At 37.7% G+C, this 25773-nt stretch overlaps 1 protein-coding gene across 6 annotated transcripts in view; it reads right to left on the bottom strand.

Annotated features, from left to right (window-relative positions):
• The window catches only part of tenm2a (teneurin transmembrane protein 2a), a 646939-nt gene that overhangs the window by 120971 nt on the left and 500195 nt on the right, over positions 1-25773 (bottom strand). Inside the window, exon 1 of one of the 6 annotated variants that reach the window (XM_058798663.1) lies at positions 1490-1577. The exons of the other annotated variants lie outside the window; for them this stretch is intronic. Coding sequence (XP_058654646.1) covers positions 1490-1547 — 58 coding nt within the window. The 5' untranslated portion in view covers positions 1548-1577. Of the gene's footprint in view, positions 1-1489; positions 1578-25773 lie in introns of those variants that run through there. 6 annotated transcript variants of the gene reach the window in all.

Below are 25773 nucleotides of genomic sequence, written 5' to 3'. Positions count from 1 at the left end.
GTATAAACCATAGTTAAACAATTTACAATGAATTTATACCTGTGTTGTTTTACACTGTATTACGCCATGGACAAGCGCTTTTAAAATGAACGGATGAGTCAGCTGCGGGCATCATCTTCTGGTGAGACGCAGGAATTAATTCAGCGTGCGACTCTCACAGTGCATTATGGGTTATCTCTAGTCATTGAGTGTACATCGGTTGTACACTCGTTTTTGCGGTGCATTGTGGGATTGAATGAGTGCAGTCGAGAATGTCCATTATGGTTTCGGACACCACTAAAAATGGCTGTCCCCTCAAATAGGGCGATTTCGGATACAGCCCTAGTTTCTGTCTCCCCTTGATTGTGTCATTCTGTTCACCTGTGTTGAGTTAATTAAGCCTTTAGTCCCTGATTTGCCTGTGTAAGTTTCCCCTTTTTGTTCCCTGGATTGTCGGCTATTAAACTTATGTTACTCTGTGTACTATCGTTTCCTTGGTCGTCTGGATTTCCATTAAAGGATATAATTATAATCATCATTGTCTTCATCGTGCTTCTTCTTCATAGCAGCAGTATTACTCTATGCTTGTATCTCATTTGTATCTCAGTTAATTTATGATCTCATTTAAAACAAACTTACTTTATAGTTTATAATATAAAGCGAAATAAATTACTATGCAAATGATAGCTGATGTATACCGTTATGAAATAAATACATGATTTAAATAAAATTATGCCATGGTCTGTCTGAATACTCAATTCTGATTGGCTGGCAGGTGTTGATTAAATTTGTTTAACTGCACAGGTAGTTCCAGGTCAGTTTAATCACGTTCCATATTAATGCGCTTCTAATAAACATTGGTAACCATAGTAACATACAGTAACAGTTGAATAGTAATACAGACGAAAATAACCATCATTTTTATAGTTCTGGTCAAACATTGCAGCGCAAATATTATTAACATCTTTAATATGTGAATGCTGGCAAACTTATTAAAATTATTAACATCTTTAATAGGCCTCCGCTGCTCGTCGGGTGGTTCTTCGCCTCCACATCGCACATTCAAATCGTTTAATGCACAGCTAGCAGTTGATTATCCCTTACATATATTATTATATTCTGGGCAGTGTTATGTTAGTATTATTTACATACTATTATGGCATTTAATAATATTCTGAATTAGCTTTTTATGTTTTAGTAATTTATTTATTTATTTTGTATTAGTTTTTGAATATATATTTAATATTTAATATGTATTTAGCATTAATTAATGCTTTATATCAGTTTTAGTTTTAGTAATTTTAGTCCTCAAACATATTTTATTTCAGGTTTTTTAAAAGGTTTTAAGGTTAGGTTTTTTATCTAATATTCTGAATGAATGAATGAATGAATGAAAGAGGGAAGGAATGAAGGAATGGAGGAATGAACAAACACCGTGTCAGTCAAATTGGACAAATAGTTGACCATAAAAACAGTTTGACTCTATTCTGTCTGGCCTGTGGTTCTGTACCTGCTGGGTAATGGAGGCCAGAGAGAAGAGATGCTGCTCTAAACATTCTCATCCTCATTGTATCTGTGTTGTGAGTCTATAAAGAAGCTGTCGCTCTTCATTAGCGTTTGTTTGGCTGTAGAAGACCTTCTCTGTCCCTGTCTCTATCATGACCTGACTCTCTCTCTCTCAGGCTGCAACATGAATAAGGGATTCCAGCTTCTCAGTCTCTCTCTCGTTGTCCTACAACAGAGAAAATTAAAACAAAAAAAGAGATTGAAGGCTACAATGAAGTACCTCACATTAAATACTTTCATCTTTGGTCCTATAGCACGGATAAAAACAAACCACATAACGATACAGTATTACCTTCAGCGATGAGTGTGTCAGCATCACCCTAAATTAATTCTAAGAGCCTTCTCATTCACATGAACTATTTTCTATCAGAGCAAAGCAGATTTATAGCTTTAAGTCATTGTTAACAGAGAGAGAGTGAGAGAGACGGATATTCATAGAAAGAAAGGCCTGAAGAAAGAGTGGACAGACAGGCAGAGAGAGATTTTGCTCTTTGTCAGACACACTTAAAGGGATTTGGAATCTGGAATGATGAGGCATTCCCATCTCAACCAATGACTGCTCTAAGACACTTAACACACACAAATACGCTCAAGCAAATCTCTGATCCATGGCGTGTGCATTCAAGCTGTGCATGTATTCAAAATATTTAATATACTTGCTGCATGATGGCCAGAATGAAGCTGATATGAATTCAAATGAAAATTCATAAAGCAGCTTTATGCTCCTTAGAGAGGCTCTTAGTGAAGAACAAACCGCTGAGTGCAGTTATTGTATTATGACTGATCATGTATGAAGTACAACTCGTACAATAGCACTATTGTTCAGAAATGCATAAGTAATCTCACCCATACATGCACAAAGAAAAATGTGCACACAAATGTTTCTTGTTATTACACCATAATAGCACAAATATATATTTTATGTAATATACGAATAATGTATGTATGCTCATTTATTCATTTGGCAGGCACTTTTATCCAAAGCGACTTACAAACAGATTTGAAAAATGTAGCCTTACATCACTTGCTCACCAGTGGATGCTCTGCAGTAAATGGGTGCCGTCAGAATGAAAGTCCAATCAGCTGATAAAAACATCACAATAAACCTTTGGCAGCTTATACGCAATACTGAATTAGCATGGATGAAAACAAAGCTGTAATGGATAAACGTATAGTCTTTATAATAAAGCTCCTATAGTATATCATGCAATTTTTACAACTTATAACTTTAAACCATATACTCAAATGAACGCAGAGTACTTCTATCCCTCACAGCCTGGTTTTTATTCCTTTCAAAAATAAATATGGCACTACCCTGTTTCGAACTGTTTTCACTTGATTAAACAGTGATTATTCTGTGCATATTTCTCTCCTTATTCAGACAAGGCAACTTTTCACTGAAGAAAGCAATATCTTGGATAGAGGACTTTCTATTTTAGCTGGAAGCAACAGTTTGAATAAAAAATACCTTAATGATGAATTTGTTAATCACAAACAAGCAACTTTTCATTGCATAAGACTTTAATTGATGGACTCGATTATTGTGATGTTTTTATGTTAATCAGCTAAACTCTCATTCTGACGGCACCTGTACGGCACTGTCGAGGATCAACTGGTGTTCAAGTGATGTAATGCTGAATTTCTGTAAATCTGTTCCGATGAAGAAACAAACTCATCTACTCATATTGTATGGAGTGAGGGTGAGTTAATTCTCAGCGCATATACCTGGAGGAGGGAGACAGCTGACCGAAAAAAGTGTAACGTGAGTAACGAAAGGAGTGATTTCCATAATAAGCAACACAGTTAGTTACTTTTTATGATACTGCAATGTTACTGTTGAGGGCAATATTACACACCACCACATACTACAAACATAAACACAAATGCATGCAAAGAAACAAATGCATGCATGCATATAGAACAGGCAATGACTCCAGCAAATGATGCATTCTCCCAAGCGTATGCGATGTATGTGTATGCAATCCAGCGGGTGATTCTTAGTGACATACAGTAAGAGAATTGGATTACTGCCTCTCTCACTCTTTCTATCTCTCTCTCTCTTGACGAGGATGGCTGGGGAATAATCCCATTAGGGCGATACTATGGGCTGCTGAGCATCCTTTTTCTCCTGCAATTACAAACCGCCAGAGACACGCGAGAGCCCATTGCTTTCACAGCTTGTCCCATCCATCATCTGTTTAGTTCTTCAGCGAGGCCCACCGCTTCCAGCTTTGTTTGGGTTAGCACGGCCCTTCTCACTGCGCCATAAGCGAGAATGAGTCTACCTTTATACAATCTATTTGCCATACATGAGTGATTATGTATGCCGAGAAAATGAGGAGACGGATCGGGATTTTAAAGCACACTGAGCTGTTAACACACAAATTGAACTTCAAGTTGAAGTGCATAATTTTTAAATACTTTCTTCTATCCGTTTTGATACGCACACACCAGTAAAAGTAAGCTGTTCATAAGCTGATTTCCATGAAACATGTAAACACTCTGACTTGACTGGCGCTATCAAAACTTTTAAATTCTATTTCAGCATCGCCAGCCTGACACAGCAACACTGTCTCAACCAATGGCTTGAATTGGGGGCAGGGCTACGCTTTTGGTCAACCAATGACAAATGGAAACAGTATTTGAGAAACTAGTTTAACAGTAATTATTTTTGCAACTAGTTGTAAATAAATAAAGCTGACACAAAACTTAGAAATTTGCCTTAGCAATGAACCAAAATAATATAAGTTTTAGCTGAAGTACTATTTTTTTTTTTTTTTTTAGCTGAAGCCCGAAAAAATAAATAAATAAAAAAACTCATTATAAATATAAATAAATATATTAAAAATGACAAAATCACATAAAAGTGATTTTGAAAGATTGAAAATCAATCAATCAATATAAATATTAAAATAAATAAAAGCTAAAAGTAAAATCTTTATATTGTTATAATACAAATACATTCAAAATAATACAGCCCAAAATAGTACATAAAAAATTAACAAACAAAAAAACAGGTGGAAAACATACATGAAACACTAAATTATGACTGTTTGGTGAAAATAAAACTATAAATAGAGAAAGAGTTAACGTACATTTAAATATTTATATTTCATTACTTTTTTATCAACATCCTTATTCATATTTGAATATACAGTACATCAACTACTGATCTGCTAAGCATTTTTGTTAATTATTTATTAATTAAAGCACTTTTAAAATGTTTCCGGACCATAATATACCTTTGCATAATTGCAAGATGCTAAAACTAAACTAAAAGTAAAACTCTCTGCAATTACTGGGTCCTACTTTCCACTCAGAGCACCAGTGGGTGCAGCCGCGCACAATATAAGTCCAGATCAAATTGGCATGACATAATTCGACAGAAATGTTTTCGTTAACGAACACTCTTAAGCACTCGCGCACACATACAAACACATCGGCGGTGTGCGAGCGTGTGTGAGAGAGCTGGGTGACATTGAGAGGTGCAAGACTGCAGTGCTGATGAGATGAGACGTGATATGCCCTCACCAGCGGTGGCACTTTAATTAAAACCCCCAGCCACAGCTACACCACATCGTTACAGAGAGAAGAGATAGAGACAACAATAATGCTCGGAAGAAATGGTGAGAGGCACCGTATTCCCTCTCTCTAATCAGGCAGACGAGGACGAGGTCATTGTGTTCACAGTCCACATGAGTTTGAGCACGCCTTTCACTTCCTGTTCTCATAGAGACGGTCCAGGTAATGAACGCCTGGTGGCTTGGCTTGTTAGGCTGGCGAGGATGCCGATGGTTGATGACACCATGTCTACGGTTATGTATCATTTATTAAAAGAAGAGGTCGGGGCTGTGGTTGGCCAATGTGTTGTAGCTGTGGTGCTCAAGTGGGAAACGGAGGTTCGAGTCTCGCTTATATCGTTTAAGGGGTCAAACAGACAAAAAGTTTGACTGCAACTGTGTCATTACATCCTGTTTGGTGATACCATTGATAACGTCCTTGCATAGAAACCAGCACACGTGTCCCGCAGGAACCGGGGGGACTCAGCGGACCGCCGCACCCCATGTGTCTGTCATGTATTTTGGGGAGAAATTCAAATTCAATCACGGCGACAATGTCCGTCAATTTCTCCCAGTCCCCTTGCTAAATCCCACCACATCCTAAAAACCCACATTCTGGAGGAAAAAAAGGAAGTTGACAGGAGTAGAGGGAGCGTTGAAGAGAACGAGAATAACTTCCACTCAGTTAAAGTCTGGCTGAGTAAAAACTCCCTTCAGATTACAGAAATAAGGAAAGCTGCCTATTTGTTTATGAACCTCGATAAAATGACACAAAGTTAATGCCGTTTCGTCTTGAAAGCTCCCGAGTGACTCCATCTCAGTTTGAAATATTACAACTGTTTATATTTACTGCGTATCACAAGATTTGATGTGTTTAGACAATATTTAAATATTTTAATGTCTCTGTAGGTTTCACATGCATATTCAACTGCACAAAATGACTGGGATGAAAAAAGTGCAAGACAAGACAGCTTAAATGGCTGTACAATACGGTTAAATGTGTTAACCCAATGGATTACATGCACTAACAATGAACAACACTGTTAAAGCATTTATAAATCTTGGTAAACGTTGCAATTTATGTATAAAAAAAAAAAAAAGTTATGTTAATGCATTATGTATTTTATTTGATTTAGTTGTCAAGGCATATTTTTACGTTAAAGTTTTTCATCTAATACTTATATTTTATTTTGTATTAGCTTTATTTCAATTAATGAAAATCATGTTTAATAGTTTTACATAGTTCAAACAGCAAAACGTGATTTAACCTTAGCCTATTGTGAAGTGTTACCATATGTGCTGGAAAGTATTTACAGTTTATTGTCATTTCACAATACCCAATTCAATAACTAATGTAATTTACAGAACCTGATCATAAATAGTCTTGTAGCCTGAGTATTTGGTTTGATCTTACGGCACCTGTTTGATCATCTCCCTGTCTTCCTGAACCTCTGCATCAATTATTCAGTCTGACAGCACACACAACGACACCTAACCCATTTTTTCCTATTATCCTTCAAATTCTCATTCAATTTTGTTTATGGTTTAGGAAAACATACTAGAGAGCAAACACACTTCCATCTCCTAGATGACAGAAACTGGGGAAACATGGTAAATCAGAACGGACTAAAGCATGTCTGGCCTTTTCCTCCTCCTTCAAACACAGCATGATGGGTTTTCTGAGATTGCTTGTCAGTCTTAAAGGACACACACACACACACACACACACACACACTTTACAATCAGTGCGACACCTAAACCCGCAGGCACACAAACAGCTAGGAAGAATGAAGAAAACAGAAAGCAAGAGAATGAAGAGATGATATGATAATGACATGAACTTGGCAAAGAATGAAAGAGGAAAAGAAACGGGATCAATGCTTTAGCCCGGTGGGGTGTTGGTGGGAGGCCGTATCATGAATGATAGAGTGATGGGCGGTAGAGGGAAGAGGAAAGGCCAGAGTTCATCTAAATTGTGGGGAGATTGGAGCAAGCAAAGAAAAACTGAAAGCAGGAGCCAAGCACAGCCAATGAGTGACGGGGTCTAATAAGACGTGTGACCTATCGATCGCCCGCAGAGAGAGAAAACAGCAAAGCCTGATGGGCTTCCTGCCTCCACAGACACAGTGCGGGATCACAATAACTTACAAAGCGCACACAGACACCGCACACCACACTGTCACAAACACATCCATTTCCTGACAGCGCTCCGCTAACAAAGACAACCGAACAGAGCGGCCAATTTCGCCTAATGCAGAGAGCCAGAAAAAGAAGTCTTTTGTTAGAGGTGCTTTACTTTGACAAGAAAAGCCTTGAGCCAACTGACAGATCTCACACGAGCAGACGATAGTCTGGGATTGCAAGGTGAAGATGGAAAGGCTTCATCGAAGCTTTATCTGTAAGCTAAGCTGTATATCTCATGTCTGCCCTTGTGCTGTAAAGGCATTCGGCATGAGGAATAGCAACATTACGCTGATGAAATAACAGTCTAGACCTGCTTGGTTAAACTGGTGACCAACAGAATGACCAAAATATTTAAGTTAGTTTTATGATGGTTTTAAATGGTCATATAACATGGTTACACAGCCCATGCTTATCTCCAGAAAATGAAACAGCTTGTAAGACTGCTTATTGAAAAACAGTTTAGACAATTTAGATAAAATAACAAATATGTACATTACAACACTGTAAAAATTGAGTGTAGTTTTAACTGTAGAATACTGTAAAAACTGTTAGCTTAACAGCAAGTTCCCATACTATATACAGGGAAAAACTGTAAAAGATCTAACCAGACATTTCATGTAATTTTACAGTAAAATGCTGTTAATTTTTAACGGTTTTTAGAAGTAATAAAAAAAGAAATCAACACAAAATTTACAAGCAAAAACTCTAAACTGATATTCCCAGAATTCCCTGCATGACACTCCACATTTGAAAGTATTTTGAGTATTTCAATAATCATGTTTCTTAATAGTTTTTGTTATCGGTTATGTACATTGGGGTTTTACAGTATGTTATATCTTCTGTTGTTTAATGAATGTTTACTGTATTATTTTAGAGTCATGTGTTACCATATTGTTGTTTTGTGTTTGCACGAATGACTCTGTGCACCTTTTGTATATCAGTACATACTTCAGCTTGTGGAAAAGCTACTTGTGATGAACTTTGATTCTTCGTGTGGCTTTCTCTTTTCCCACCTGCATTAGTATGGTGGTTGTCAGTATATGTTAAAGGTACAAACCAGATTTTAGTTGCAGTGTGCTTTGTTGAATTTGCTGGTTTACATTCAATTTTTTCTTGTTTGTAAATTACAGTTTTATACTGTAAAATGTACAATTAGCTCTGTACAGTTTTTCCTGTATTTTATTTATTTTTTAAATTATTCTGGCAACCACAGCTGCCAAAATTATTTTGAAAAACTACATATTTTTTTACAGTGCAAATATCTTTTATACATGTTATATTTATATTATATATAAATGTTTATATGAATTGTGTACTGTGTTTCTTCAATTTCTTGATACATAAAATATCTATAACAAATTAAGACCATACAAATATAAACACTAGTTCAATAATGATTATATAAATATTTTAATATTATTCATATAATAATATAGAATTTAATTATAAAAATTATAAAATATAATATAACTAATAAATATATAATACAAAATATAATAAATATCATAATTTAAATATTAAATAGTTTAATTATAAATAAATAAATAAGACGTACGTACAGAAAATTTCAGCTTGGACATTTTCAACATTCACATTCATACATAAACATTTACTTCTATGCAAACAATGTGAGTCAAAATTTCACATGATAATCATAGTTTAGCTCACACTTGTGTAAAACCATTGTATTTCTTTATACATCGTCATCTGAGCTTCGGACAACAGATATAAAGTAAGAACATCCCACATCTGACTCTGTGTACCAGATATCTGGGCAAAAATCAGAGCACATATTATGAGACTACAGTATTTCCCTGTGGGCCAGACAGGTTAATGGCTTTCTTTAAGGAAGATGATTCCTAGAGCACATATGGTGTGCACACACACCCAACACACCTCCAAAATGCAGATTTTCCACTTGCACCTCATTAAGCGCTTCTCATTTAGAGTAAAGAGCATTTTTCATAGCAAACACTCTGTCACTCTCGGCTACACCGTCTGAGAGGGAACAAACACTCCAAGATGACTGCACACACTCGCACCGCCAAAACCCTACGAGAGCTCTAGAAGAGACCTGGCGCACCGCACTCCACCGCGAGGTGCCGGGCTCCGGGCAGGACTGACCCCGTGGCCCCCCTGCTACTGCGGGAGCCACTCAACAGCCCTTTAGAGCCAACATGCACCTGCGGCTACTTACTGTTTAATCTCTGTAAAATACCCAGGAGCTTTACAACACTGCTGAGCGAGGGAGAAACTGTGTGTGTGTGAGATTCCCGTAGACAGTCAGTCTATGTTGGCCAGCTCTCTGATTGATTAAGGCTGGGATGTCTAAACCTAGTTTCATGTCTAAAGAGATTGATGTTGGCTGCCCTTGATGGGCTATGATCGAGAGCACACCTCTAACAGATGTGGGGTAATTAGCCCATAAGAACCCATCAGAAGAGGAGGAGGGACGGGAAAAATCAATGACTGAATGACAGTCGGACTGTGTGTAAACAAAATATTTGTTCGTTTAGCATTTAACGCCGGGCTTAAACACGCTCGCAAATGTGCACCATTGGGAAAGTCTACTGTAATGTAATGCTGAATGATAGATAACATGCAGTCTTTGAGAAAGGGACGGCACTTGTCCCAATGCCAGCGATAACTGCTTCGTTTATGGCTCCATGGCTGCCTAATGAATTATTGAGAGAGTGCTTGGTATTCAGCAAAAGGAGCTGGCAAGGGAATCAGTGTCAACTCTCTCTCTCTCTATTTGTCTTTCGCTCTCTTGCTTTATAACACACAGCTCACTAACTCCCCCACCATTTAATATTCAAATTAGAGTGATTTGCATTGATGCTGTAATCTGTTAGTGCCAAAAACGCCATTAATAAGTCCTGATGGCCGACGGGCTAGAAAACAGCCGCCACCCCCCATTTCGCTCCGGTCTGGACGTGAAAATCGCATCACTCTCTCCTCCTTTCCTCCGTATGATGGATGGATGGACAAGCCGAGTCGATGTCAGCCTGCTTCTCTGACACCTGTCATACCACACCACATGTGCTGCAGCTAATGGTGTGCTTCCGTACGGAAAAGTCCACAGTGGGATAACAAGCAGGCCTGAGAGGAGAAGTCGCTGTCTCTCTCTATATCTCGCTGTAATCGCCGTCTCTCTCCCGGGTGAGACAAGGGCAGGGATGGGTTTCTACAGCAGACGCACAGATGAAGTCATTTAGATGAGATCGCTGTCATGTATGTGAGAGAGGGGACGCAGGCAGGTGGAAGTGTCGGACGGTTTGTGGCACTGCACTCTAAATGGCATTTTTGTGCCCTTAAAAGTCACAGGGGGAAGTACACGCTACTCTTAGGGCTGTTCCAAATGAAAGTGAGCTGAATCACTTTGAAACGCCACTAGTGTAACGCACAAACAGAAAGAATTTTTGCTGTTTTTTAAATTTCATTTGTACTTTTCCAACAAAAAATGTGCCAGAAAATCTTTCAATAATCCTTCAGATTTCTTTGCCCATTTTTGATTGATAAATAAATGAAAATAAATAAGACTGGTGCAGGGGGGAAAATATATGTATATATATATCACCTTGCCTCAGGGCCTCTGTAGATAAGAGGCTGCTGGGAAATCTCTGCAACATTGGTCAAGACACGACGGAAAAATAAAATAGTCAGGGGATGCAAAGACAGAGGGATGAGTTAGTAGCTGTGCAGCCAAAAAAAACATGCCAAATCAGATGATAAATGACACACTATTTTGGTGGCAGGATTTATGTACTGTCAACATTACCTAAGCTATTAGTGGCCGCAATTATTCTGTGTTTTTAGGAGAGGGAAAGATACACAGAAATGCACTATAGCGAGAGAGAAACTGACACAGCAGGACCATCACTCCCTGTAGGTTTAAATGCATGCACCTCGCTTTTTAAGTGCCAATAAATTATACATGAGGACTGCGAAGATAATAATTATTAACATTCCCAGTGCAGGGGAAAAAAAGTAAATGCAACAGAGGAAAAATAGCCTCACATATTTAAAATGCTCAGACAATAGTATAAACACAATTAGTACTCAACTAAAAAACAAATCAGTGTCACAATCAATACTGATATATTGTATACAGTGTATACACACTCATTGTATTTTAAATAAATGTTCTTTTGAACTTTCTATCAGTTTTCACAAAAATATTAAGCAGCCAAACTATGTTCAGTATTAATAATAATCAGAAATGTTTCTTGAGCAGGAAATCATCATATTAGAATAATGTCTGGATGATCATGTGACACTGAAGACTGGAGTAATGATGCTGAAAATTCAGCTTTGAAAAAACACGAAATAAATTGTTAACAAAAAATAAATAAAAAATGTTGTGATAATATTTCACAATATTACTGTTTTTTTTTTTTCAAATAAAATGCAGCCTGTGTGAACATAAGAAACTATACATCATTTAAAATTCTAACTTTAAAATGTAAAATTACAACAGTTTTTAGATTCTAAATGAATAGTATTTATTTCTTTATCAGTTGCTGATTTAGTCTCAGCCTCAGACAGCACACTGCCTAATGAATACTGCACACAAAAATGGCCAGCGCTCCCAGAAATCACCAGTTCCAATCTGATTGGCATACAAGTATTTTTATCAGTCTGCCTGGAAACAAAATTGTGTTAACAAGGTACTGAGTTGATACAATGAGTACTTTTGAAGAAGAACCAATCAAGCCAAACTGTGAAAAAGCCCATTGAGAAGAAAAAGAGAGAGCGAACTCTCCATCTCACCTGCCTAATTGTGATTAATACAGATTACTGAGCCACACGTGGGACATTTGCATTCACTGCACATATCAGAGGGGAGGAAATCAGAGAATGAGCGCAGGAGATGCGGACGTATCCATGACCTCCACTCTAAGCAAGGTCATGTAAATGAAGGCTTTAACTGACAGAGAGATGCAGACTCTGGCCTGAGGGGAATGTTTGATGTGGCTTGTGTCATTCAGAGAAGACGCAGCACTGTGAAGCTCACACGATCATTCCCCTCGGATGGGCTTCGTCTCAAGGTCACTGTGTTCAAATGCTGCTAAATAATGGAATGTGTTCAAAGTTCGATTCGAGTCAACACAGACGTGCTTCTTCCTCACAGCGCTCTGGGACTCAAACACGCGCAGAAGTACAAACGCTTTAGAGGTAAAACTGTCTCAGTCATTGAAATATGTTCTGAGCTTTATATGCTTTGGTCTGCTGGTTTTCAATGAAGGCTCATCTGCACCCTCATCTTACGGATGAGCAAAAAACAAAACAATGTAGATAGTGGTGATCTTCTTCTATTTTGGTGTGTGTTCTTCTTTCAGACAGAGAAAATCTCTCTTTCCAAGAGATGGACCACATGAATCAATATGTGCCATGTCCATTGCCTGCCATCAATCTTCATCTGTTTCTCTCAAGAAAGAAAGAGAGAGAGACAAAAAAAGAACTAGAGAAAGAGAGAGACCAACCCACCATGGAGGACCTACATGAATCCTGTCATTTAACTTTAATTGATTCAAATTATGATACAAATAAAATTAGTTGACCTTGATATATATATAAAACCTTAACACTAGAACATTAATTCACCCCTATATTCTCTTAAAATACTGATGACGAAATAAAGCACACTAAGTTACACCAGCTATACTAAAATTACATAAAATGGTAATATGTTTAGATGTAAATTAAACCAGATCACAAAACATACCAATAATTTCAACACATCCTGGGCTGTCGTAATAAAATCATAAAGGGGCTAAATCATAAAGTAAAATGTGTTGCTATCTGGGCTTAAAAACCCAGCATACTGTGGCAGGATACAAATCCACTGTGACTGATAAAAAGCCAGAAACCACAAATATGAATTACTCCAAAATGAGCACAGAAAATAATGACGGCCACAAGAAAAACACATTTGTACAAATAAAAATGAGACCAAACTGCATTTCCTGACTGAATGCATAAAATATGAAGAAATTCATAAATGCTAATCAATAAAATTTCACAGATACACCTTCAATCTGACAGTATGCAAAACCACCGATCTGTCTGATCCCCAAAGGATGGAAAATTATTCAACTTTTATTATATTAGAGGAACAAAAGTGCAAATAATATAGAAAGAAAAAGGAAAGAGAAAAGAAGCAAGAACGGGAAAGAAAATAGGTGGAGGGGGTCGTAAATCAGCCGAAGGTGGTTTGCAAGTCTTAGCTCCACAATCCTTCAAAAACCAGCAAAACAGACCAGCCTAACTAGCTTGGATACCATTTTTTTTCTCAGCAGGTCGAGTTACTCTCTTTCTACTATTCACATTCTGAATCATTATAGTTTGTATTCACTCGCTAATAATTCATCTCAAACTGCTCTTTATTATAACAATAGTCTGCTACTGATACGGTCATGAAAATGTACTATTATTTGCTGTGATAATAGAGAAGAATGAATCTGGAACAGATAGGAAAAACAGAAAGAGAGAGAGTCTAGTGACATTCACGAGACAGATATATGTGGTTTAAACTTCACACTCGTGCATTTAACTGCAGGTTTGTAGAAGAGCTTGTTTTTCCTCTGCTATCTGCACAGATAAGAAGCGATGTGAGCTTGCCCTGGGAGGATAGCATGTTTCAGATGTCTACTCCTGCCCATATCTACTTTTTACAGCCGCAGAGTTGCTGGGCTCAGCCTGTTACGAGGCTTGCCGTTATTCTTCCTGTCTGGCTGAAAAATAAAGGTCAATTTCTTGCTAAGCCATTGGTCCGGCCAAAAACCTTGAGTGATCGATTTGACTCATTGGCCCATGGAGCTTGCTCTTTAAAACGAGGGGGGTGGGGGGTGGGGGGTTTGGGTAGCAGTCCTATTTCTATGTCTCGTTCAACAGAGATGCCCAACATGAGATATTCACATGATGTGCAACACTTGAGGACAAGATTCATAAAGTTTTTCCCATGAACAGTTTTGAGAGTCCGCGTTGGTACAGGAAAACATTTCAGAAGGGCATTCAGAGCTGAAAATAGCCTGAATCACATTCCATCCCACACTTGTGTCTAGATATATGGAAAAGTAGAGCACAGCATCAGTGCAGTACGGTTTGTGACTTATACATCAAATATTTTGTGACAGTTCCTAATACAGTTTCCAACCAAGTTACGTGCCACCTCAAGTTGTTTCAAACCTGTATGAGTTTCTTTCTTCAGTTACTCGATGTAGATAAGCTTGATTTCACACATTATGCTCTTAAATGTGTATTATGTAATTCCTAACGCAGCAACAAAAAACAGCTGGTGAAATCTAAACCAGAAAGTCTGTGAAAATGTTAGAGAACACACTCAAGCTAAATTCATTTTTCAGTTAACATTTTATTGCTAAATCCTATTCTGTACATTTCATTCATTAACTTAAGAGACATTCGTATTCAACCAGATTAATTCCGGAAAGACTCAGGTAATGACTGCATTTACAAAATTCTATGTAGTGTGCACCAAACTAGTTTTTAAGGATGTATTTAAATGCAACAGGGATGTATGCTTCTTCTGCAAGAAAACCACAGGGAAAGAGGTATGAGTCTTTACTCATTTGCAATGTCGGATAGAAAACAGCCAACAACAAAAATCCCTGAATAAATCCAAAGGCTTTATATTAATAAGGCCAAAATATTGCAACTCGCACCTGCCCCGTTTATTAACTCTATAAATTGGATCGCTTCATGAGCAAAGCCCAAACAACATGCCTAAAGACGCTTATAATATTAGGACTTGGCAACACTTCAACAGATCACTCTGTGAGACAACATTCCAAGCATATAAAAAACAATGTCTCTGGTTCGGTTAAAACTGCTGAACATAATGAATCTTTGATTACTGTAATATTACTTGGGTCAGAAATAGTGGAACCCAAACATGTGAGACACCACAACACCACAATGTCAGTCATTGCAATTTTGGGAGTGAATTCTGTTACACATTAAACAATAATTTAGGAGATTCACTAATACATTTAAATACGGTTGTCACTTTATACTGATGATAATTAGACTGATGAACCATCCACCATTTCTGATGTGAGAACACCCTGAGAATGTATTGAAAGATCTAGATGTCAGAAAACGACACCGAGCACACCCTTGTCCTCAGATAAACACCTCGGAGTACCTTGAGGACGTGAGATATGACCACAGCCTACTCAAAGAGCTGCTAGACAGATCCACAGATGTTTATTCTATTATTTGAAGTGTTAGATCAATCTAGCAGTGCCCCTCCAGAGCCGTAGCACTCTCAGGGACGACAGACTCATTATTCACTGGACCGTTGTTGAGGGAGTGGAAAAACACACAAAGGGAAGAGGAAAAATATGGGATGTAGTTGAAAGAACTGGGCCATTTCTGTTATTTCTATGGTTTGTAATTATGTAGGTCATTTTATACCCCAGAGAAAGGAATTTGTAAATCTGACATAATAACACATTTAGCCCCGGTGATGCTACAGAGGAGTTTCTCATCTTGGTTAGCATTGTGCTGATACATCCGAATAAAGCAGCATCTCAGCAGAGAAGTGCAGAACTGGGCCAGGCAGGTGTGTTGAGTAAAAGAAAGAACCAGCAAGGTCTTCTCTCCTTCCCACAGTTCAATGAGTCTCTCAGCCGCTAATCAGCTAGGATAAATCAATAAGTGAATGATTAAGCTCAATGTGGAATCAAAATTGATCCTTGCTTTCTTCATCAGTGCAGGTTATTCTACAGTAAAACAAACATAATATTTCATCAAAATGTAATAACTGTCTCCGCCTCTGAAATGAATGTTCTGCTGATGTAAACAAAGCTGCGTGGGTATGGAAAAATAATATTAGCCAACAGCATCATGGTCCATCAATCACAATTCGATCAAACTCCAACGGATACGATTGTATCCTGAATTATTTCTCACTGAAATGTTCTCTTCCACTCAGAAATACATCACATTACAGAATGACTGAATGCTGCTTTATGATCTTTTTAAACATGATGAGTTAGCATAGAGCTCTCAAAGCAACGTCTAAAAGTTTTTTTTTTTTTTTTAACAACAGTGGGTGAACTGAACCTGTAATTGGCATTATTTACATGTTACAAAATATTTTGCTGTTCTTTTGAACTTTCAAAAAAATAAATAAAAATAAATAAATAAAATAAACTATTGAGCAGCAAAATTGTGGGATCATATGACACTGAAGCTATGACACATCGCATTAAAATTACATTTCAAAATATATTTAAATAGAAAACAATATTTCACAATATTACTGTTTTTACTATTCTATAAATGCAGCCTTGGTGAGCAGAGATATATGAAAAACTAGACCAGAGCAGCATTGCAGTACAGTTTGCGACTTAAACATCAAACATTAAGTGATGGTTGCTAATAAAGTCACCAGCCAAGTGGTGTTTCATCTATACGCCAAAACCACTTTTTACTTTCATTTGGCATTTGATGAGAATTAATTTTGGACCGCGATCTCAAGTATTCATTCCCAGGTTGAGGCTAATCTATAAGCGCTTGAGTGTCCCAGGCCCTCTATCATTTCATCCCTATCCATCCATCCCCCCAGCTCTAACTGAGAACTTGTATAGAGAACTCCGATCACATTCAGCAAAGTAGCAGGATGAAAAAGCGTCAGATTCTGAAAGACTCTTAGAGTACGCCGTGCAGGAACTCATTCATCAATTATTCACGACTCAGGCAGAACATTCAGAGCTGGGATATCAAAGCTTCCTCCTGGTGTAAACGTCCCATGCACTTTGAATAAAAGCAGAAATCAGTGCCCGCGGCTCCAGCCCCTATGTTTTCAAACGACAGAAACAGCAGTCGGTAATCAGATATGACACTTGAACCACTGCAGATCTCCTGCCTGACTTTGAGAGAGTCTACTGCGTGTGACCTCTAGAGGAGCAGTGAGCAGAGGGAGACAGGTGGAGACAGAGCAGCAAGGAGATTGTAGTTGTGTGTTGTGTGCATGTGTGTTGTGTTTGTCCCTGCAGAATGAACCAAGGCTCAAAAGCAGGACCAGTACTGAAGAGCTCTCAGGAGTATCACTAAAAGCTCTAAAAGTGGACAGAAAAAAAGTGCACCAGGAGAGAAGAGAAAATGGAAGGAGAGCAAAAAGTGAAGGATGCAGTAACGTCAGGTTTAGGGAAAGGACGGAGAGAAAGTGGAAGATGAGAGAAAAAATACTTCCTGCAACAACACGCTCAGTTACAAAAACTAGAAAGCCGCCTAAAGAGGGAGGCTTTTTAGGAAAGTTCCAAAAGTTAGGCAACTTAATTACTCAGCTTGCTCAGATACATTGCTTCTCAAAAATCCCAGAATGCAATGTGATGAGCTCAGTAGGGGTAAAATGGCAAACAAAAGAATAGATTATTTGAAAATAAATACAGTTTAAGACTGATAATATACATAAAAATACTATTAAAATTATGTAAATATGAGAAGTTATATATAAAGACGATAGTCTTGAATGTCAATTTTAATCAATTTAATGTGTCCTTCTTAAAAAAATAAATAAATAAAATTAAAAAAACACTAGGTAGCTAGCAGCTAGCAAAGCACGATGCTGACATAAGAGAAGCCGGCTGCTCTCGGCCAATACAATTCCTCACTTCCAAGCTGTTTGACTTTGAGATAAATTGTGTGTAATTAATCCATTGATTAACACCAGTACGGGCACTGTAGTATTTGATTATTCTTTCTTCCAGCATTAATTTAAAAAGTGATAGCACGCTACGCTGAGAGTGATAAATATTGTTATTAAAATTTACAAGCGAAAACTGTGTTTTAAGTCCTGATAACCCTTCTTTAAAGCTGGGTCATGAGGAAATAAAATCTAGTATTCCTCCTCATGCATTCAGACTGCATGACAGGCAAATCATAAAATACATGGATTTTAAAAGGCCCTGATTAAATTTTTAATACAACATCAGCCGAGAACAAGCTATGTGGTAAATAAATAGCATCAAAATTTCATGCGCAATAGCAATTCAGGAATGAGCATTCGCTGTGATTTAGGTTTTCAGCTGCTTGGAGACTCAATTCGGCATCAGACAGCAGAACGTAAAAAGCATGTCGAAGTGTCCGCTGCCAATTCCACTCCCTGACACACGCACAGCTCTCACACTCCCTGAATGTGCTAGAACTAAACATCCCTTCAGCACCATTATGCTGTCAAGGCACAGCGTTCCGTCTCTATGTGATGGTTTCTTCTCCTATCGCTTGTTTAAGACGTGTTTTCAAGTGAGCGTGCCAGCGCTAAAACACCATGAGGATTTCATCTTAAGGATTTCCTTCTCCACCACTAACTAGTCTAACGATGACGGGAAGAAAGTCAGCCTTGATCTACCGGTCTCCTTGGCGTTCTCATTAGCGCTAGAGTTGGTGAAGGCCTGCTGCTGGATCTTTCCATCCCCACACCAGTCGTACTGATTATCTACGAGGCTACAGATTTCTCTCCTCCGGTCCGTCGTTCTAATTACCACCAATATTCCACAACGGTGGACGAGCTGATGTGTAAACCACTCTCGTCTTCTGGCTTGGAGTCATCCCTCTGCAAAGTATAATGATGAGACTTTCCGAAATATCTACTCAGATTTAAAACACCCGTTGCCTATTTCGGTAAGAGTAGAAAAGTTTTCCTTAGTTCAATTTTGATTAACGGACTCAATTTGACTCCAAAATGATTCTCAATTCAAAATCAATTATTATTATTTATTTATTTATCAATAGTTTATTAATAACTGAATTGTTTAAAATTGCAATTATGAATTTTGGTTGATCAATATAGAATCATAATGTAAAGAATGCATCCTTAAAGGAATAGTTCATCCAAAAATGAAAATTCGCTTAAAATGTTCTCACCTTCAGGCCATCCAGGAAATAGATGGGCTTGTTTCTTAATCTGAATAGTTTTGGATAAACTCAGCATTACATCACTTGTCCACCAATAGATCCTCTGCAGTGAATGGTTGCCGTCAGAATGAGAATCCAAACAGCTGATTAAAAACGTTACAATAATCCACATGACTAATTATAATCTCCAGTCTATCATTTAATGTCTTGTGAAGTGAGAGCTGCATTTTCATAAGAATCAAATTCTTATGAAAATTCTTATTCTTAATCAAATCCATCATTAAGATGCTTTAACCATCATCTCTGGCCATAATATGAGTCCATAATTCATAATATTTCCTCCATGTTCCTTTTGTCCTTTCACATAAAAAAATCACATATTTGTTTAGAACTGTTTTGGACTGTTTCTGCGTGTAAACGGCTCTTGTTCTGTGCATATTTCCCTCCTGATTCAGTTGTGACAATTTTATTTTATTTTTTACCGAAGAAAACAATATTATGGATAGAGTACTTGTATTTTAGCCTAATGCAATGGTTTTAGATTAAAAACATCTTAATGGTGGATTATTGTGATGTTTTTATCAGACTCTCATTCTGATGGCACCCATTCACTGCAGAGGATCCATTGGTGAGCAAGTCGTGCAATGTTACATTTCTCCAAATCTGTTCTGATGAAGAAACAAACTGATTTATATCTTGAATGGCCTGAGGGTGAATACAATTTCAGCAAATTTTCTATTAACTATTCCTTTAAATCAATTTTTCCCCAAACTCCAGTTCTGACCACACTGTGGTTCCAGCTCTTATGAGATGTTTATATCAAACTGACTTGGCACCATCACCACTAACAAGTAACATTTAGCTGGGCTGTTAACAGACCACCCCCTGCACCTTGATGGAGTTCATATATTAGGAATAGACTGAGCTTCCTGTGGAGAAAGTAGACAAGCAGAAGTGGATGTGGTAAAACAAACAGGAGAGTTGCTGTCAGAACAGTTTAGTCTTGGCCTCAGATCAATAATCTATTTTCACCCAGCCTGTGATGTCCTGTTTGTCTGGCTTACTCCTGTTTTCAGCTGACCCAGATGGAGAGAAGGCAAATACATTCAAATGAGGCTCTCATCAAGTGCTAAAAAACATCAAATAACAATAACAATACAGCCTTTGATACCTCTGCCTTTGACTTTATATATTTATGCACTTATTTAAGTTAACATGTATTTGCCGTTTTGTTCTAGAAGAACTAAAAGAGCACTTTTACAAGATTTTCCTTTTTCGAAATGCTACCCGCACCCTGATTGTTTCATTGTGTGAGATACAGAGGAAATAGAATTTAGATTTCAAATAGCCAGATTCCAGCACACCCAAATTACTTTCCAGCTGCTGGCTTGACTCTTTTAGAGAGCTTTGTTGTGCGTGTTTGAGATCAATATTTGGAGTTCTCCCATTGCAATCGGCTCTAATTGAGATCCGTAACAAAGCAGCAGTGTCTTCTGATCCCGTCACATTCATTTCCTGTCTCTCCGTCTGCACAGAGAATTCAAATTACACCTGCTTTCACGTTGCTCTCGCCTTCACCGCTGTGTAATTGTTTCAAGAGCAAAGAGAGCACCTTGAGAGCCGAGGGGAGAGAAAGAAATAACTCAACAAACTTTATACCTCTGATTAGCAGCCAAACCGAGGTAACGAGATTTTTCCTTCTGTTAGGTAAATAAAGCTGTGCGGCGCAATATCTCATTTGAGTATGACTGACTACTCATGGACAAATCCCAATGTATACAGGTATTATGATTTTTTTTTTTTTTATTCATTTTTTTCCTGGTATTTCTTGGCACTTATCTAAAAATATAAAATGAGACGATTAATTTTTATTTTGTTTTTGGAAACTATCATACTTTATTTTAAGGATTCAGTTTTTTTAGAGCAATATTTTTGCAACTTTATATGTCTTTACTATCACTTTGGATCAATTTAATGCATTATTGCTGAATAAAAGTATTAATTTATTAATTAAAATAGATATAAAAAATATTTTTTTATTCACCCCAAACTTTTGAATGATAATGTACACTCAGACGACGTCAAATCTTGTCATTTTATTCTTAAGATAAATTAAAAAAATATATTTTTTAATTTAATTTATTATTTTTTTAGTTAAAAAAGTTCATTTGGGCAAAAAAAAAAAAAAAATCTGAACCTATCGGAGACTTGGAAATTAAACTAAACATCCAAGTAACTGCATAGTGACACTAAAAACACACTCAGAATGCCTTAGCATCCATCTGCTTAGCAACAACCTGTCACACAAGTTTTGTGTGCGAAAGCACCATTGATTTTCTTCAGATATAAAAGTTATACCATTCTCAATTTCTGAGAAAAAGACAAAGACTGAACTCAACATGTAATGTCTCCCTCCGACATGCCCTTTGGAAGTAGGACATCAACCTCTCTCTGAAGGAATCTGCATCCAGACATTCACACAAAATGGTTTGTTTCAATTCTGAACTTCTCTCCCTCAGGTTTAATAACACACTCTCCACAGCCCACCCTCTTCTCATCAGCCAGAGAGAAAGCGTTTTGGGCGCTGTAATTAACCAGACAAAATCTCTTTCTCTCGCAGGGCTCAGGTGAATGAAAAACATTATGACTAATTACAACATTTGCACAAAGATTGTAGGACACTGATTTGCAGGATTTGTGCCGCATTTAAAAGAAATCAAATCTTTGACGGCATCTGATAAAAACCCAGTGCACCTTTTGAAGATCAAAAACACTTTCTATAGGTGTAATATCAGAGAGAGCAGTCTATTCCCATGGGGCCATTGAGCATCATCTTCAAACGGACTTCCTAATGACTGTAGAGAGTTCAGTACAGCGAGAGACGTCTGTTGTACCGCTGATCAGTAGCAACATGACTTGGCTCTAATGCGTTATCACAGCCTTGCACGGCGCAAGTCGGCGGGGAGGTAAAATGGAGCTTACGCGCAGACGGTTGCTCGTTTGAGGGTCTTGTGGCATATTTCTATGAGCCCTGAAAACTACGCTCCAGGCGAAAGGCTGGTGAGCGTTAAACTTGCGGTCTGAAACACACGATCATGTATTCAGCCGCTGTCTTCACAGCCTGAGAAATAGGACAGGAGAGTGAGCAGGTGTGTGCGGTAGAGACGCTCTGGGCATTAGCATTCTCTCTGTTCAGGAAGAGAAGAGAAACAGCGCTATTATGAAGCGATAGCCTGCCAATTACACTAGTTTACACGCTGCACAGCTCATCAATATATCGGGCGGCCATTAAGAGCTCTTCATCATGGCCAAACACCCATCCACAAAGCTTAAAAACAGACATAAATTTGGTTCCTTGAAATTATGGAGCTTCCCGCTGATATGACAGGGCTAAACCTGGATAAGGACCCTGAACAAGCAATGCGTGTGTCAGATAAACTGTTTCTTCTCTCGGATCTAATCAACGATAACACTGATTCTATCAGCCACCCCCCAGGGACCGCAGCAATGAGATATGACACTAAAAATGGATACAAACCTTCAGGATGCTTCATCTTTCATCACAGTTCTTCCATCCCACTCGCACACATACAGTCTACTAACATAGTACATGACCTATTAGGGCCTGATTACAATCACAAGAGTCAGAATCGTGGTTAGTTGGCATGGAAACATTGCAGTCCACAAGACCCCCATTTCTCAGAAAACACCAGGAGGTCTGCAATTTCAACCGCAGTTTCTCTCTAACATGTCATTCCCCAGAGAATTAAACGTGCCAGTGGAGAGAATATGGATTGTGATGGCCAGGCTGATATAGGTTATTGGTTTGTCAAACATTCATTGCGCAGGTTGAATGTTTTAATAGTCTTCTAAAGAAGCTGAATGAGTTCAAAGGAAGTTAATTCAGTTTTAGTTCAGCGATATAGCTAATGGATCATGCTTTGTACTGTGGGAACACTATTTTCTCTGACACTATTTTCTGCTTATTCTCTGACAATATAGATGTGTCACTTTGCCTAGTTTCTGCACCTCTTCCTCAGTCCGCTGTGCTATTGAGGTCATACTTATATAATATTCTCTTTAGGCTTTCAGAAGATATTTAGGTGAAAGTCAAATCTGGACCGATCACGTAAGAGGACTTTGATCACAAGGAAAGTGCAGCATCGTGTCAAGCTGGAGGTACATCAGCCTGCTTTTTAACATGAAATGAATATGAATGGACACTGGGGTTTCCAAATTACATATCCCAAGTCTTTTGAAGTAAATACTTTCATTAAACTGATCAAAAGTGACAGTAAAAACATTAATAATGTTATAAGTGATTTCAAATTCAAATACATGTTGATCTTTTGAACTTTCTATTCAAAGGATTCTAAAAAAAAAATCTAAAATCTTTCCTCAAAATGTTAAGCAAAACTGTTTTCAATACTAATATTAGGAAACATTTCTTGAGCACCAAATCAGAAGATTAATTCCATAGGAGCTGCTGATAATTCAGCTTTGCTATCACAGGAATAAATTAAATGATGTTTTACATTTTAAAATGTAATCGCAATAGAAAACAGTTATTTTTAATTGTTTTACAGGTTTACTGTATTTTTGATCAAATAAATGTAGCAGTTGTCTGCCTGCTTGCATATCTATCTATCTATCTATCTATCTATCTATCTATCTATCTATCTATCTATCTATCTATCAGCCTAAACAGGCTTATAAATCTCATGAAAGCACTAGAATTAAATTTACAACATTCAAAAACATAGCATTTGGTCACCAAAAAAGAACCAAAACATTTTCACAATGAAAATGCAAAAGAAATGCAATTTTTTTGGGGGTGAACTACTCTTTTAACAGCATGCCCAGAAACCCGAGAGGCAGATGACAGGACAGACTGAGAGAGGGATGAAAGGAGGCCACCGAGTGTAAAATGGAGGGAATGAATATAAAGTGAGGGTCAATTTCTCTGCTAATGACTCCTTGATTACATGAGTGCAGTGTTGAAACTTCAAGGGTTTAGAAATCACCTCTCAAATCTGAGGGGAAGGCAAATTACAGAGCAGGACATCTCAGCCCATTTCTAACGATGGAACAAACCACTTCACAGACGCTCGAGGGAAATATAAAAATTGTGCGTGTGTTTATATCAGTGTGTCTTTGTGGGTGAGAAACACAACAATCACTGTCCACTTTATTGAGCTTTACTAACCACTCTAGCACTTCACTAACCTTTGACTTAAAAGGCACCAAAAGAAAATACGGATTTATAGCTTTATCAGGCCACGTCAGACTGAGGCCTGTTAGCTGTTAGAGGCGCTAAAAACAGCAACATCACCCTGAGTCTAAAGGTCCATTCTCCTGTAAACAGTGTACTCACGAAAAGGCCTTATCTTGAAGGATGTGTGGGGAAAGAGAGAGAGAGAGCAAGAGATGGAAAACGCGAAGGAGAGGATGAGAGGAGAGGATGGGAGAAGAGTAATGATGTGGAGGGCAGGCCAGGCTGTGTTTAATGAGACAGAGGGAGAATGATTCATCCCCATCAGCAGACCAGCCTGCGATCGATGGCCACAGTCAGCCCAGAGCGCTAATGCCCCGAGCCTCCGTACCGTACCGCACTCACCCACACATTTACCACCCCGCCTCTTCTTCATTCATTTACTTTACGCTATGAGTGTGTGTTTCCATGTACACTGAAAAAAATAAGAAGTTCAATTTACTTAATTTTTATTTTGCAAGTTTTTGCACGAATATTTTTTAAGTAAAATTTAAAATTAGTAAAGGAAATAAGTACATTTAACATGGCCAGGTAGAGTTTGATGCGTAATTTCTACATAATTATTTTAAGTTTACCCTACAATACTCAAGTACATTTCACTCAGTCACGGTCTGTAAACTTTACTCAAACAACATAGCACTGAAAAAAAAAAAAAAAGCCTATAAAGCATGTGGTTAAGTTACAAGCACATATGTAAGCAAGTAGACTGCTCGTCATTCATTTTAAGGTAATATGTTGACTCAATACAGTTATTAACTGAATGAATACAGAGACCTGAATACTTGGTACATCATACACAATGACGGTGACAATCAGTGAATAGTGTTTGAGTATGAATGGGTAATTTGGAGTAAAAAATGAACTCCAGATGTCACAAAACAGCAAGTTACTTAACCTAACAACAAAAGCAACCACAAAACAACCTAAATAAATATCGAAAACAACAACAACAACAAAAAAAACCTCATTAATTATTCATGCTCAAGTGCATGACGGGAACAACGATCATGACCTTGATATTTACTGAAACAATATTTGTAAAAATAACAAACAATTCCAAGTAAAATATACTTATAAGTTCAAACTTTAAATTCTACAAGCTTAAATTGAGTACTAATATTGAATTTACTCTTTTATTTAAATTCTTGCCTGAACTAAATTATTTAATGTAGAAACTACATATGTTTTCTGTAGTATTTACTTCACCACAAAATCATTTTTAGCAGTGTATTCGTGCCTGTTCAGGATCGCATGGGGCATACAATGGAATTAAAAATGGAAATAAAACAAATAAAAGGCATAATAAAATGAAATTCAGAATCAGTG

Source organism: Onychostoma macrolepis, chromosome 14 (assembly GCF_012432095.1).
Source record: "Onychostoma macrolepis isolate SWU-2019 chromosome 14, ASM1243209v1, whole genome shotgun sequence".
Lineage (NCBI taxonomy): Eukaryota > Metazoa > Chordata > Actinopteri > Cypriniformes > Cyprinidae > Onychostoma > Onychostoma macrolepis.
This window is presented reverse-complemented; position numbering and strand designations above follow the sequence as displayed.